Source organism: Haliotis cracherodii, unplaced genomic scaffold (assembly GCF_022045235.1).
Source record: "Haliotis cracherodii isolate W230 unplaced genomic scaffold, xgHalCrac1.p SCAF_11, whole genome shotgun sequence".
Lineage (NCBI taxonomy): Eukaryota > Metazoa > Mollusca > Gastropoda > Lepetellida > Haliotidae > Haliotis > Haliotis cracherodii.
The window spans coordinates 9,715,225-9,728,118 of record NW_027266266.1 but is presented as its reverse complement, the minus strand read 5'-3'; the positions used below and the strand labels follow the sequence as shown (position 1 = coordinate 9,728,118).

General features: G+C 39.3%; 1 protein-coding gene across 1 annotated transcript in view; it reads left to right on the top strand.

Moving 5' to 3' along the window:
- The window catches only part of LOC139455359 (uncharacterized), a 33,397-nt gene that overhangs the window by 18,322 nt on the left and 2,181 nt on the right, over window positions 1-12,894 (top strand). The window contains exon 5 of the mRNA XM_071236917.1: window positions 7,367-7,521. Coding sequence (XP_071093018.1) covers window positions 7,367-7,521 — 155 coding nt within the window. The remainder of the gene's footprint in view (window positions 1-7,366; window positions 7,522-12,894) is intronic.

Sequence of the window (12,894 nt, the reverse complement as noted above, 5' to 3'; positions counted from 1 at the left end):
ATTGAACAATAACTTCAGGTATGGTGCAAAGAGATCCGATGGTAGTTCAGGGGATATCTCATCTTCACCCGCGGACTTGCCCGTACTCAGATTATTGATAGCGTCCGTGACCTCTATCATATAAAGAATACTAAACAAGCTCCCTTGTAATACCAATTTTATGAAACGAGTGAATAGTTGTGTTATCCACAACTATTCACGAGTTTCATAAAATTGGTTTTACACGGGAGCGAGTTTAGTATTTTATTTATTACTTGCCATTTATAACGTTTTTAGAATTATACTGTTGGGTTTGAATAGGCTGACACCTACACGATCCACGGCATAATCCAGTTGAGTTTTAACAGAATAATACTTCAAACACGTCAAAAGTTGAAATGTATGAATGTAATCCCGTACAACGATCCACCTTTACAGAACAGAACAGATATTTATTCATGAAAAAGACTTTGGCTTCAGCCCCTCGTCTAACAGATACAGCAAAAATATATATTGACAATGGAAGTAGGACACGATTTCATATTTACTATAAACAGTATTTTAAAATATTTAGAAATGTATAACAGTTGTGTTTTACAACTTGTTTGTAGCAGGCTTACTAGTTTTAATTCAGAGGCCTTTCCCAAAAGTATTTTTGTATATATTTTACTCTGTTATCTATATATTTGGGCCATATTAATAGAAAATGATACTCATCTTCAAGTACGTTAACACTTCTAGCGTGACAATAATCACAGTATCTAAGAGCTTTGATAATGTTGTGATATCGTCCAACTTCTATTTTTAACTTGTGACTCGATATTCTAATCATTGTTACATATTTTCGTAGACCCCGTGGTAAAATATTGAGATATAGTTCATAACCAAAAGTTACTTCTAGATTTCTGAACAATATCAACTTTCTACTATTATTGTGGTCTGAGTTCCATTTTTGTATATAATTATCAATGTCTTTGTTTAAACAAAGAGACAAATAACATTATAGGATTTACAGACAAAGGATTTAACCACACGTATGTAAAACCATTTGTACACATTGACAACATATCTTTTACATACCATGCCCAATTTTTCACACTTTTATCACAATGCTACAAACAAATATTATATGCAACCTGTAATATACAATTACAAGTTTTATTCAATTTAAACCAGTACTTCAAAGTCTACAGAATCTATTGATGTAAATAGGATACCGACCTAATTCCCCATATACTGCAATATTACATGCCTATGAATGTACATCTAATACTTTCTTACAGAGTTTAAGATGCATCCCTTCAATTTCAGGTGCGTTCACCGTACCCCATACCTCACAACCATAGCATATTGTAGATGTAACGAAAGGATTGAATAATCGGAGCAGTGTCTTGGGTGTAAAATTACAGTTTCTAATATTTGATAACAATACATTCATAGCTTTTAAACATTTCCCAACTAATATTTTGTAACACAAAGAAAATTACCCAGTGTTTGTAAAGACGTTTCCTAAGTAGCAAAACTGTTTTACCACTTCAAGCTGTTCATCATTTAAGAACCATTTTTCATTTCTATGTAAATTGCCTCTTTTACAAAATACCATTACCTTCGTTTTATCGACAGTTATTATTTACAGTAATTTTCAAGCTATTTATTAACATTCGGAGCCCATTTGGTTTTTCAGATAAGATATCATCATCAAATAATATCATAAATAGGTTAACAAAATCAATCAACAATCCTGCATCTATATTTTCTTGAAGTTTGAGCTCAAGGTCTTCCAAAAACAGAGAAAAGAGTATAGTAAACAACTTTGAAAAACAGCTATTTAGAGTGATACCCCTGTAATTGTTAGTGTCATTTTTGTCTCCTTTCTTGTAAATAGGAATTATCAATTCAGTAAACCATGCCTTGGGAAATGTGTCTGTACTAAAAAGTTTATTAAATAATATAGTTTGGTTTAACAAGGATATCGGAACTGCATGTAAAAGTCTCGTTCATTATTCCATCTATTCCGACTGCTTTATTATTATTCAAGTTTGTAATTGCGATCTGTACTTCTTTTTCTGTAATATCTTTTTCCAAATCCTCATATATATAGGGTTGTTGTTGTTGTTTCTGTCTTCATTAGCCTGTTTTTCTACATCCGGCTGAGTAAAGCTTAAAAACTTAGTAGTCATAGTTTTAAAATATTTTGCAAAGTCACAGGCTGCTAACTGGTTTCCCAGATTTGATGATTTTTTAGCTTTAAAAAAAATCCAAAAGTCCTTAGGATGTCGCCAACGCAATTGCTCAATTTGTTTAGATTTATTATTATTTTAAATATTTGTCTTTCTCTGTACAATCGTCATATATTTCCTCTTTTTCGAATGTAGATCGGACCTATTTATTTCTGACATGTCCCTATTGAAACACTCTAAGGCACTTATGTAATCCCCCTTACTCGAAACACAGATTTTGTCAAACCAAGGTGATGATTTAGTATAGCTACCGTTAAAGCGAGTTTGACCTCTGACAGTCCACCTTCTCCTTTCCGTATAACGGTTTGCAGTTTTCAGCAGGATATCACTCACATTTGCAACACTTTCTTCCATATTTTCTTCTCAACAGTAAATGATAGTTTCGGTTATTTTGGTATATGTAGGTATTCTCTGATCTATTCTCGAGAGCGTTATCAGCAGAATAATCATAGTCATCTGTATGTCTTGAGAAAAAGTCCTGTTCAACGTAATCAGATCTAAGTCCCACTCTTGAGTTATAGACTCCATTAAACACAATCTCATTCTCAGATTTAAACGTGTTAAATCCCTGTAATATATTGTCAAACAAATCTACGTTATGCACGTTGTACATAACTGAATTTTCAGGCCATATATACTCAACAACAAAAGTTCCTGTGACACCAATATTTTAGTGTATTTTTCAAACATATAAAGTTTGGTTTTTAATATTGTAGTACATGTATGAATCAAGTCACAAAAACGTAACTGCTACAGAAAAGCATGCAATCCATGCAAAAGTTGACTTTTATGCAAGCCCCATGCATTTCACTACCCAAGAATGGGTATAAAAACATGTGCGTTAACGGGATTCCATATGCATTGTTTAGCATCGTGCTGAAAACAACCACTCAGAAAAACAACAAAATTACGCAATTATTCAACATTACGAAAGGCCACGCCTGTCCGAAAATGAGCGTCTGCGAGCCATTGGTATGCTTGAATCAGGATCGAGTCAACGTGATGTTGCAAGACAATTTAACGTCCACAGAAACACCATTTGGTGTTTATGGCAACGTTGGCAACAGACGAATGCAGTCAGAGACCATCCTCGGAGTGGCAGGCCACGCGTAACCAATAATCGACAAGACAACTGGATTTGAACAACATACCTACGAAATCGATTCCAGCCAGCAACAGTGACTGCAAGAAGCATCCCTGGCCTTCGACGAATATCTTCACAAACCGTACGTCGTCGCCTCAGATGTGCAGGGATTGTCGCCAGAAGACCCGCCAGACGTCCCATTTTGACAGGAAACCACCGCCAAGCATGTCTACACTGGTGCAGACAGCGTCTACGCTAGACGGCCATGCAGTGGGGACAAGTTCTATTCACCGACGAGTGTCGTTTTCACCTCAGCCATAGCGATGGACGGATTCGAGTGTATACCGACGTCGAGGTGAACGTTACGTCAATCATTGTGTCATGGAAGAAGATCGGTTCGGGGGCGGCAGCGTTATGGTATGGGGTGGGATTACAGCAAGACAGAAGACCCGTTTGGTAGTGGTAGAGGAACATCTCAATGGACAGCGCTACCGCAACGAGATCATCGGCCCTGTTGTTCTACCGTTTTTGCGTCGTCACGGCCGCAGGCATTACCTTTCAACATGACAACGCCCGCCCTCATATTGCTCGACTTGTTCAGGATTCTCTTCAACAAAACAACGTGAATGTCATTCCCTGGCCTCTGATCTCTCCCGTGATCTCTCACCAATCAGGCACATGTGGGATGAGATGGATCGGCGCCTTCGACGTCAACCACGTGTTCCACAGACACTCCGGGAACTTCGAAACATGCTCCAGCAGATACGGACAGATATCCCACAGGACTTTGTGCGACGTCTGGTCCATTCCATGAGACGAAGCTGTGTTGCTTGCATCGCAACTAGAGGTGGACACACACGCTATTGATTTGTAAATTGACATTTTGGCATGTTCATGGATTTCTTTTTATGAAATCACGCATTTTCTGAAGTCAGTATGGCAAATTAAACCATTTGAACACATACAGGAGTCTTTTATGTGTTGTAAACCGAAATTGTTTCAGACTTGGTAAAAAACAAAACTTTGCATTAAATCTTTTTCAATTTCACAGAAACTTTTGTTGTTAAGCATATATACAACACACACTATTAAGTCTCGTTCCAAGGCATAAAAAACGGCTTTTTTCTAATTTAAGCCATATTGATGTGTCAAAATCATTTCTAATAACAGTAACAGCTTTTGAGAATGATTGCCGTACATATGGGAGTATACCACCACTTTTACATTTAGCTCTTTTATGCACATATTTTCTATGGAATGGAATACACTTAAAATTTGGCAATTCTACGTCACTACGGTCACCAGTCCATGTTTCCGATAGAGCCACTATATCATAGTTATCTAGCATTTCACAAAATTCTATCGACCGTTTTTTTGGTAGCGGTGAGACCATTGCAGTTCCATACTAGAACTTTAAGTCCATCATCTACGTGTTCCTTTGCCCGAGGCTAGTACAACTGCCCGTTGACATATAGACACGTCTTACCCTCTCTTCTAGCTTCTTTAATGATTTCATTTAGAATTCAGGCGTCCGTTCCACAAATTCATCGTAGCGCAAAGCTTATCGTAATTCCCATGCTTTCATTTAGTCTAACGACTGTCGTTGCGCTACAATACGATCGCCTTGTGGGACGGGGCCTTGCACATCGAAGTTTACAATCATGTCACAATAGCCGATGACGTAATTTGTGGAATTTTGTTGCAAGATCCATAGGCGAAACAATGCCATGTGACGCCTGCCTAGCAACAAGGTTGCTGGGGTCATCGAATGTGCATAAGCTCCTCTCAGTGATCTATTATCTCCACACGCAAAGTCGTTGAATAAGCCAAGGGATATTGAAAGCTTTCAATATTTATTCGTGAAACGTCTTCCGAGAGTGCATAAGCACGCGTCTTGGTATTACACAATGTGTAATACAGTTGTATGTTTATTAAACGGGTGATCTCTTCACGGGCAAGTAATAAAATAAGTTATGCCTATTGCGACCAGTAGGGCAGGACATGGTTTCCTTGACGTTGAGGGATCAATTCAATTCATGTGTTTTTCACAACTCTTTCGTCTTTTATGCCTGATGGAATCTGTTTCCTCCAATAATCGATACTGGTTCTTCTCTTGCTTTGATATTTTATAATAATGTATATTGATTTTTTCATAGATTTTATTGTAAGGAATCTACATATATTCATTCTATTCTTCACAATAATTCCAAATTGTATTTGACGTTATTTGATGACTATCTCGAAATGTTAACCAGAAATCATCAAGGCACTTCTCACAATTGTCTGAAACCTTTGAACTAAAATACAACAAAGGCAAATACTATAATGAAACCTTCATTGCCTACATTATGGGCTTTTGATCTTTCACATCGTTTCCTTGATTAAACTATTTTAGATAGGTTATTTGTTTAGAGTCACGGGCATTCTATGGGAACAGGAACAATACTTTACAACACACTGCAATGAAAAGCTGTGAATATGGCATATGACTTGCCACGTTTGGACGTTTCACAAGAGCGGATAATGTATTCTTTTTAATGGGAGGGGGGTTTGGGTTGCGCAAAAATGCAATGGTGGACAGAATTCTTGAAAGAATTTGCTTTTGTTAGAGGAAAGAAATAGTCAGTTAATTAATAAACTTCAGTATACGTGGACCTATCCCAACACACACCCCATGATAAACCAAATGTCCAAATGAAAGAGATTAGAAATTGTAAAATTGAGTTTGTGTTCACTCTTGCAGTGAGCATTGTTATGTTTTCTGCGTCAAACTTAGGGTAATTAGTTGAATTTTGATAATTTTACCGCAAAAATTGTCTGGGACTCGACTGCCATCATCATCATCATCATTATCCGATGATTGTAACCAAGCAGCGTTGGGCGATCATGCTACACCAATCCCTGATTGCCTTATCAAACTCGCGTATCTATAGCTGCGGTTATATAGCTTAGATAATGCTGACTGCGGGTAAAATAACAAACAAAACAGTGTAAAACGTTTACAGGTCTTGTTATGCTATATTGATTTAAAACACAATGCTGAGTCTTTGAGTGCATACAGATGACAAAAATATTCTTTGGTGAGGATTTCATAAATGGTGATGTGAAACATAACCAAATAGTTTTCATACAATGAAAAGTTTCAGTGACGATAAATCAGAATCAAATCCATTCAGCTCAGTGAAGTACAGTTTTGTGGTGTACAGTTCAGTGGTGTACAGTTCCGTTGGATTGTTTTTGTGTCAGTGCAAGTATGAATTTCAAGGAAATAAATCGCCATATGTTTTACAATTACGTGCATCGATGCTCATGATGTCAGTCAGTGTCTGGCCCAGACTCGATTATTTACAGACCGTCGTCATATAAGTACAATACGTTTGTAACGAACACGCTTATAACGACCTGACGGATATTGCGAACTTAGTTTTTGGTCCCGGCCATTTGCTGTATAGATGTTGTATAAATGTTTATAACGAACTACGGTTATAACGAGCTAAAATTAGTGGTCCATTTGAGTTCTGTATGAGCGTAGTTTACTGTAGCTGGAACATTGAGATTGCGTTGTTTAACAACTATACTAACATCCAGTCTTCATTGTCAGAAACTGTGTCCGCCCGGAGAGCGGAAGGTCCGGGGTTTGATCCCCGGCCGCGTCATACCAAAAAGACGTAAAAAGATGGTACTTGTTGTTACCCTGTCTGGCGCTCGGCATTAAGGGGCTAAAACAAGGACTGGTCGGCTCGGAGTCAGTATACTGTGCCTGAGTGGGGTGTTCATGTTAAAGTGCGGCATGGTATCTCAGTGGGCTAGCACTATAAATCGGCATCAGTCCGGACTAGTACAAGCAGCCTCACACACACAGACACACACACGTGCATGCACGTCGCTATATAAGTGCAATTATCTTGGACGCGACGTTAAACCCAATTTCACCTCACCTGACCTTATCAGAAACTGTACACTTTCCAGTTGTTATAGTTGGGCTGCTTGTTTAGGCTGTATTGGATATATTGTTTCAGGTTCTGTAATTCAGGCTATTAAACCATGTCCCCTTTATTTACAGACGCTACCACCCCCTTCCACTGGTCCTGGGTCGTGGCTGACTTGGTGTATGATCGGTATGGCGAGAGGATGAGGAGGCTGAGAAATAATATCGAAGACCATCTCACCAATTTCAGATCGCACACGAACTTCAGGTCAACTCTAATGTGTGAACAGGTAAGTTAATCAGGCTCTATCGAAAAGACATGGCCCCAAAGCAATCTTATCTTTAACATAGATTTACGATAATCGTAGCGCTAAGATCGCTTGGTGCAACGAGGCCCGTGTCGTGTTGCTATATCTCGATTTCTCACAACGTACATTACGTCCCTCTTGTCCTTCTCTGTTCAGTGTTGTTTGTATGTTTGTCTGTTTATCTTGTTAACGCCACTCTTTATTCTTTTATCACAGTAACTGTTACTCCAGTGAGTACTGTAACGGGAATTACTCACTTAAGTAACTCTTACTTTTTGACAACAGATGGAGACGAAGGCCCCCTTTGCTTTTCTCCTTGTTCGTCTCTTCTCTTTTTCTCTTAAAGGGGCGGTCGGGTAGCCTAGTGGTTAAAGCGTTCGCTCGTCACGTCGAAGACCCGGGTTCGATTCCCGACATGGGTACATTGTGTGAAGCCCATTTCTGGTGTCCCCCGCCGTGATATTGCTGGAATATTGCTAAAAGCGGCGTAAAACCATACTCACTCACTCACTTTTCTCTTAAATGGGCATCAATTTCAGTTGTTTATTCCGGTTCAGATGGTGTTTTGATGGCAGAACGTTTGTACTGTTTGTTTGTTGTTTAACCCTGCACACATCAGTATTCCAACTGTATGACGGCGGTCTGTAAATAATCGAGTCAGGACCAGACTATCTTCTGTTCAGAGGCAGGGTGGGTCAGATGTCTATTACGTTGCAAGTTGCATTTTTGAGTTGCGTCCCTTCACCGTGACAGGATCCAGATATGATAATCAGTTTCGCTACGATTTTGATCCTTGATTTGCCAGCACCATGAAACCTGAGCGTTTCGTCGGAGTTGAGATATAACTGTAATATTGTTCAACCCAACACACTCACTTTCTAAATTGAATTTATACTTTCTTTAGGCGATTGTGTCGACTGTCCTCAGAAATGTAACCTATTGCGCGTGTTTCCGAGTAGATTTTTCAAATTGGAAGCAGACCGATTGGGTAGCCTAGTGGTTTAAGCGTTCGCCCGTCACGCCGAAGACCCGGGTTCGATTCCCCATATCGGTACAATGTGTGAAGTCCATTTCTGGTGTGTCCACCCTCTTAAACCGGCGCAAAACCATGGTCACTCACTCAAATTGGAAGTAAAGGTTTCATTCGATTTACGCCGTGATGTAAATGGAATTCTGTAGAAAACGGTGTTAAACCCAATTCACTCACTCAAGATTTATAAACTGTAGACCAAAGAGAATAAAAACGCCCATATTTTAGGACGGCTAAAAATGAAACAAACAAGAAATAGTTATTCGATGGTAACGTATTGGAAACGGGAATCATAGTGTTTGACCCAAATTCGCAGTGTTTCGGCGACGGTTTTCAGACTATTTAAATTGGAAGTAAAGGTTTCATTCCATTTATTTGGACAGCTGTCTTACTTTTTGCAAACGCAAACAAACCTGATTTTTCAGTGTTCTGGGATAAAGGTCACCCGGTTATGGATTACATCAATTCTAAATCAAATTCAAAGATGTCAAATGTTGTTCACCGTATTCGACGCAATAAGCGCCCCCACTCTAATAAGAGCCCACGGCGATATTTGCTGATATATTGGCTAGTGAACAATCCCAATTAGTACCCATTCCGATTACTCAATGTACACAAGACTTATTCATTCGTTTATAATTCATACTCGTGTGTTATATGCACCCTTAATTATGGGCAATTAAATTCTGGAAATATTAAATATCTGTCGTGTATAATACGCACATACTATTCTTTTGTATCATTTCAGGCTGTCAGCATAAACCAAAAAGATTACGATCTTTCAACAATTTTTTCACAAAAATTATATTCTAATAAGAGCCCTCTATTTCTAATTTTGAGAACGCCCTGGGCGCCTTTTACGTCGAATACGGTAATATAAGTATAGGTGTTTGTTTGTTTGTGTTTTACGCCGCATTCACAATATACCAGCTATATGGCGGTGGTCTGTAAATATTCGAAACTGGACTGGACCAGACAATCCAGGGATGACATCACGAGCCCCGATCTACGCAATGCATGCATCAACCAAGTCAGCAAGCTTGACAACCCGATCCCGTTAGTCGCCTCTTACGACCCGGATCTTCACGGGTATGAACTTCCTGAACTGCAGTGTTACTCATTTTAAAAAATGGTTTTACATGAGGAAGAATCTTCTGTGAAAATTGAATAGATTCTGTTTTATTAGGGTTGAAACGACCTGCCAGTTTTCTCCTCAAGAGGATCGATATTCAGACAATGTACTGCTGTGTGTGGACCATTTACCACGACATATAGGGATGTGTCATCGGCAAACAATGTAATATTACTAAGTATATCAATATCGTCTCCAATGTCGTTTATGAAGATAAAAAAACAGCGGCGGTCCTAGAACTGACCCTTGTGGAACTCCGGTCGTAACTGGTCGTAAGTCCGCTTTCCCGGGAGCTGTTAGGGACATCTACACTCCCTGAACACTACTCCAGTGCAAAAGGAACTACCTTGTTTTGTAATCAAACTGTCAGCAGGTCAGTAACCGGTAGTCAGCACCTGAATTCCTCACCTGTAGCCGAGCTAGGCACGAGACAGTACCACATCACTAGACTCAAACAGATCTGGTGCCGTTGTACAAAACAACCTTAGCGCTACGACTGCCGTAAGTCTATGTTAATGTATGGGAGTTACGATCAACTTGGCTCTAAGAACGCTTTGAGCAACAGCACCCTAGTGTCTTGCCAGTATTAGAGGGATTAAGTTGTGTCACAAACATATTAAATTCCTTTGAAAAATTTACAATCTGGTCAAAATTGTCTTATGGACCGTGACAGGCACCAGCTGTAAACAGGACAGAGCGATGTGGTAGAAGAGCTACGGCAGGTAGATTATACATACTTTCTGCGATGTTCATTGGAGTTTACTCGAAACAAAGATTCCTTTTCAGGATATGTTTAAAACCGGACTGGAAACAGTGCCGATTAGCGGGTCTGACTAGACATAGTTGCCCCACACCAAATCGACTATTGTAAGAGTCGACTATGCTTGTTGAAAGAGGCGACTATGCTTGTTGAAAGAGGCAACTAACGGGATCAGGACCCACTTGCACAAAACGATCTTAGCGCTAAGACTATCGTAAGCATATGTTAAAGTATAGGGGTAAGTGGGTCCTGGTGTTCAGACTCGTTGACTTCGTCGATGCATGTCATCGTAACCCAATTGCGTAGATCGATCCTGAGGATGCCACTAACTGGATTGTCATGTACAGACTCGACGTTTAACAGACCACCACCATGGAGCTATAATAATGCTTAATGTATCGTTAAACAACAAAATAATAAATAAATAGCTAAATAGATTTCCAATAGGTCGAGGAAGTACAAAGCCCTTCTTTATGCAATTTTATGTTTGTTGAGAAACGTTAATGGAAGTGCGTCCGCCTTGACCTCTTCACAAAACGCACCCTTTGTCAAGAGAATTGGACAAAATAACCATGTGTTGACACCAAAGGAGATTTAGCTGATTAGAAGCCAAATCCTAACAAGAAAACACCATAGAATAGATAGCTGACCATTAACAACACAGGCGTTTTAGCACCTTCACACAACCTACAAACAAATAGCTCTTACTGAATAATACATCATTCTGCAAATGGACACATTCATCCGTAATAATGCGTGAGTAGTTGCTCCCATGGTAAACAAGTAAACAAAACGCCTTTGCCAAACTAAACAACACCTGTTAAAACAACACCTGTTAAAATCATGTTACTCGATTCAAACTAATCGAGTCGACATTGTTGACTGCTCTGTGGTCCTTTGCTTGAATGGTCAACGCTTCTAACTCTAATTAGTAAAGCATTCTCCCAATATATCTGTTGACACCAACAGGGTTAGAGGGCGTTCTACAAAATCTATTATTCAGGGAGACGGAAGAACTAACAGGTCAACGAAATCCATTTTCTAACGCCATGTTTTGTCAAAGCATCTTTTCTTGATGTTTTCCTATCTAATTCTCAGCACGCTGATCCCCCAAGACAAGAATACTTAACTGCCCATGTTTGATGGTAGCTAAAAATTTAAACAAACAAGAAATGGTTATTTGATGCGGGTTTCATAGTTGTATTTTGGACCGTAAGTTTGCAGTTTTTAGGCGACTGTTTTCAGCGGCGACAAAAATAATATTGTTATTACTGATTTTGCCTATTAACGTTTTGAATTACTTTGGTCAAATCCAATTTTCAAGTGTTTATTTTCTATTGACCGCCAGTTCATTAACATCCTAATTAGCTACGAACTTATGCATTGGCATTTCTAAGCCATGCTTGATATCTCCTATCAACTCTGCGTCATTTCAATGAGCTTTGTCCCGTGTCAACTCTAAGCTTCTTGAGCTACGTGCTACGTTTTACGCACGATGTACGAAGTCGTCTCAAGAGTCTTCTCATATTTGATGAGTTCTCGCAACCTTTTTATCTCATTTCTCATTGGCAGAACGTTTCTTGAGTTTGTTTGTTGTTTAACGCTGCTCTAAGCAGTATTCCAGTTTATCACGGCGGTCTGTAGAAAATCGAGCCTGGGCCAGACAAGTCATGAGCATCGATCCACGTAAGTGGGATACATCAACCAAGTCACCGAGCCTGACCACCCGATCCCGTTAGTGGCTTCTAACGACGAGCATAGGTTGCTGCAGGCCAATTCTAACCCGGATCTTCACGGGACTCATATCCCTGTTGCAAAAACTTTGCCAAAACTCTTACGCTTTGCCAAAACCTTTTAACTTGATAAAGATTGTTTGGGTTTTTAACGGTCTCTTCCGTGTGTTTGATAGAGTTTCATACAATCTAACACCATTGTGGCGAACTCTGATATCTCGAACTTACGGATGTCTCGAAAACAGCTTGGTCCCTGCGTATTACTTCGGAATCCTTAATCATTATTATTTAACGTCAGATGTGTCGAATTTTCGGGGGTCTCGAAATTATTTTCCAGTCCCAAACATGTGCTTCCAGCGCAGATTTACTCTGATAAGACGATCTCGGCACGACTCATCTATCATCACACTTTAGTTTACAAGGCTTAACATTTTTTTGTTTCACTAGTGTTATAAAATAGCATATAGATACCGAAATGAATCGTTGCGGTTAGCAACATGACAGCAGTCTCGTGAAGGGCCTGGTATCTCCTGGAAGATAACTGGACTAGCTGTTCCCACACTCGAAAAACATAAGATAACAGTAAAATCGATTGAGACTAAGCATGAAGCAGTGGCCACAGTTGAGCAGTGTTATAAAACTAAATCACAAATTGCCAAAGACTTTGTTGACCCTCCAAACACATTGTCAACATGGATTA